Here is a 3,820-nt window from a genome sequence, read left to right on the forward strand (position 1 = left end):
AACCAGGCTTTGTGTGTTCAAGTTTGTAAGCATATCCTAGCAGATTCATCAGAAAGAAGGCTAGTCAGTGCAGATGAAAAATACGAAATTATTATCTGTGTTGCAGCACACGTAGAAGTGGAGATAGGATCTACTTTCATTCTTTTCCAGCTGCTGGAAGACTTTAGATAGCATTTTGGATTGCTTCTTTCCTCTATTTGTATTAGAGAATGGAATAGAGAAAGTCTTAGGGCAACTGAAGCCCTGTGGTAAATTGATTGAATTAGATGCAGGTAGATAATTTGTGAATTTTGTTCCTGGCACTACAACAAGAGATGATGCTGAAGGTAGCTTTTCTGAACATCAGAAGTACAGATACACTTTATTGTTTTGTGGGATGGTTTAGTTGGATGTAGTGCTGCTCCTTAAAGATTAGGCCAGCCTCATTAAACATGGGTGTACATTAACCACTTCGATCTACAGCTTCTGCCTGTCTTCATGTTTAGCATTTGGTTGGTGCTGAATGCTTAATTTATTTTTAGGTTTAGCTTGTTCATGCAACTGAAGTTTCTCTAAGCTTGTTTTTTTTCTGAAGGAAAGCACGCACACTAGGAGTTCAGAATACCTCATCCTCTTCTGATGCTGTACTACCTCCTTGCTGACTGTCAGGGATGGGAAGGGCCATAGGTATTGCCCCCTGTAGCCTGGGTGAATCATGTATGTTTGGTTTTGAGGTAGGAAAAAAGTGCCATCCAATCCTGGTACTCATTTTGATGCTCAAAGATGACATAAAAGCTGCACGCCAGGGAGGAATGCCTACTGAGGAGGAAGAAAGCAGCCCTGCACTCCTCTGTGATTGGGACTGACTGTGTTGTTGCTGGGTGGAACAGTGTAATGCTGCTGCTGCTCCTGCTCCAGCACTGTGATGTTTCTGTTCCAGATTGTGCTGACTCACATTCAAGAAAATATGATACACAGACACAATGCACTGTAACTCTTTTCCTTCCCCCCAGTAACCTCGGTAAGTGTTTGGTTTCTCTTTTCTTTCTTTGGCTAGAGTGGTGCTAATATAGCTTTACTGTTAGAATTAATAGGAGGGGGAAAGGCAGCCTTGTAAACAAAGTGGTAGCAGACAGATTCATCTTGGAGAGGGCATTTGAATGCAACCTGCTGTTTGTGGTACCTCCACCTCCCTTTAAAGCTGATCAATCCCGATAACTCGCCCATCTCTACAAACTACACTTGTTAGAGATGTGTTCTTAAATGGGAGAAGTGCTTACAATGCCCATTTACAACTGTATTCTGTTTAATTAGTCAGCACAGCCAGTGCTGCAGGGATAGATCACTTGCCTTTAAAGATTTGAGAATGTTAATAGTACAGTATATCATTTTAATTATTATTGGATTAATGTTGTGTCTCAAAGAACATCTAATGCAAATCACAAGAAATGGCCTGAAGTGACCCAAGGGTTGTGCTTTATTAGAAAAGTAATAGGTCCATTTCTTAAATATAAAAAGAGGTTCTTTCTTCAAATGTCACTCTGCACTGGGCTTCTCCGTGTGTATATGTGAAAATAAAATGTTTTTACTTCCACTTTGTCCACAGAAAGTTTCTGTAGCTAATGCATTAAATGGCTGAGAGAGCCGCTGTAATATCAAGAGATGAAGACATCCAAAACAGCAGTGATGATGAAGACAGATTTCTGACTCAAGTTGCTGTAACAGCATCCTCTGGTTGCTCTGCCAGCCCTTTGCTAGACAGCCTTGATGAAGACAAGGGAAGCTCAGCAGTGCCAGAAAGACTGTCTGACCTCTCCAGCAGGGCAGTGGCCCAACTAAAAGCCCTGACTGGCCCAGAGATGGTTAGTGGTGGCCAGGCACAGAGGACAGCCCCTGGGCTGGTTGAGCATCCTCTGGCAGCCGTAGATGCATCCTTAGGTACCTTCTCATGCCCTGCAGCAGTTGATAACCTGCTGCCTGTGGACCTTGCCTCCCTACATGCCAAAAGCCCCTGCTGCGATGGCAAATTGAGTTCAGAGGTGCTGCAGGTCCCGAGGGTGCCTGGTAAGGCCAGTGAGGCCCTGCAGGCAGGGACTGACACACAGCAGGCAGGGAGCGGCACTGGGAGCAACATGGCCTCTTGCAGTTTGGGGCATGTGATTTGGAGGAAGACCACAACAGTAATGGAGATCTTAGAAAATAAGAAAAAGGAGGAAAAGGAGAAGTACCGTCTCCAGCTAGCAATGTACCGACGGCTCCTGCTGTTGCGCTCCATCAGGAGTTTGCATAGGCAGCTGGAGCAGCAGCAGGCCAGGCTGCAGGAATGCTATGGCACAGTGATAAATACAAAGAAAGAAGTGTTGAAACACATTTGCTCAACCTCGCCCTCACCTTCGCCATAATCATGTTGCTGCCTGCAGAAATGAGCTTTGCAATGCCACCGGAGCCGCCAGTAAGCTTGCATGCCATAGGGGTGGTGTCCTCGTGTGTGCTGAGCAGAGAGGAAACAGCAGCAGCAGCAGCGGATCAAGAAGAGAAGAGAGAAGGTATAGCATTGTCCCCTGAGTTTATCTGGAGGAAAAAAGAGCAAGGGTGAACCTGTGCAAGAAGCTAACTCCTGATGCCCATTCAAAGCCTCAAGGTGGAAAAGGATTTTTTTGGCAGATAGGTTTGTAAAAAGAAAAAAATCACCACAAACTGAGAACCTGTCACCTGACCCATAAAGGTGTCTGGATGCAAGGTTGCTGCCTGCTGAATATGTGATATGGCACATCTCCCTTCTACTTTCAGAGACAAGAAAATTTGAACAGAATTAAGGGTTCATTTGTCTGCAAGAATACCTGAATTTGAAAAGCCAGGATATTTGAAACACTTAGGCTCAGGCTTGATTATATCTACTTAGCTGCCAGTTTTTAACAAAAATTGATAAGGACACTGTATGTTTGCAACCTCTACTTTCCTTTAAAAATTAATTAACATTAATCAGAAATTATTGTGGGAAGGTAAGACAGCCAAACACACACAGGGAAAGAGTGCAAATGCCTAAGCCTGATTTCCTCAGGAAAGTAGTGTAAAAACAAGGGCCTTGTAGTCTGACGTTGCACTGGAAACCCAGGCTGGCAGTGCCAGGGGAATGTTCAAGGTCTGCACAATTATTAATCTGCTGCTAATTCCCAGTGGCACTAGCATCTGCAAATCAAGCATATTTTGTGCCTTACTGCTGTCATTTAATGGAAGTTGGTGACAATTAGCACTTTTTATCCAGGTGTATTAGACATGTGGAAAACCCTGGAGCGCTGTTCCTCCAATTGCAAGGTTAGGATGCCTGCAGGGAATTTGATGTCAGTATGCAACAAAAATGCAGGGAAAATGAAAACAAAAAGATGCAACCTTTATGTATGCATTTAAAAGGCAATTTGAGTCCCTATTATTGAACAACAAATTGAATAGTTGAATGTGCTGTCTTAGGATTGGAAGCAAAATATGATTCAAGAAGAAAAGCTACAGGAAAATTTCCTATTTGAGGATTTCAAGGGATACGGAAAAATCACTTTTTTTTCGGATATTTATTTCCGATCATGCCAGCTTTCGTTTCCTCCTGTTGTTTTTCTTTTTTTTTTTTTTTTTTAATATAATTGATTATCTAGATGAACAAACAGGTTTTGGTGTGGGGTGGGGTTTTTTCTGCATAAAAAGGCAGGTCTGCTTTTAATCATCCTATATCTTTATAAAAATAATGTGCTATATAGAGGAAAAATTTTATTCTCATTTTTTTTTGGGTACATATACAGGGAGAGGTTTGTGCATGTTGGTGTATGCATGTACACACATCTCCCTGTAT

At 42.6% G+C, this 3,820-nt stretch overlaps 1 protein-coding gene across 1 annotated transcript; it reads left to right on the forward strand.

Moving 5' to 3' along the window:
- The first annotated feature begins 948 nt into the window (after positions 1–948).
- LOC128791160 (UPF0500 protein C1orf216 homolog) lies at positions 949–2,381 on the forward strand. Its single transcript, XM_053948539.1, has 2 exons — positions 949–1,000; positions 1,586–2,381. Exon 2 carries the CDS (start codon positions 1,611–1,613, stop codon positions 2,379–2,381), a length of 771 nt encoding a protein of 256 aa, XP_053804514.1. The 5' UTR covers positions 949–1,000; positions 1,586–1,610.
- The last annotated feature ends 1,439 nt before the right edge of the window (positions 2,382–3,820 follow it).

The sequence above is a fragment of the Vidua chalybeata genome, chromosome 1 (assembly GCF_026979565.1).
Source record: "Vidua chalybeata isolate OUT-0048 chromosome 1, bVidCha1 merged haplotype, whole genome shotgun sequence".
Taxonomy (NCBI): Eukaryota; Metazoa; Chordata; class Aves; order Passeriformes; family Viduidae; genus Vidua; species Vidua chalybeata.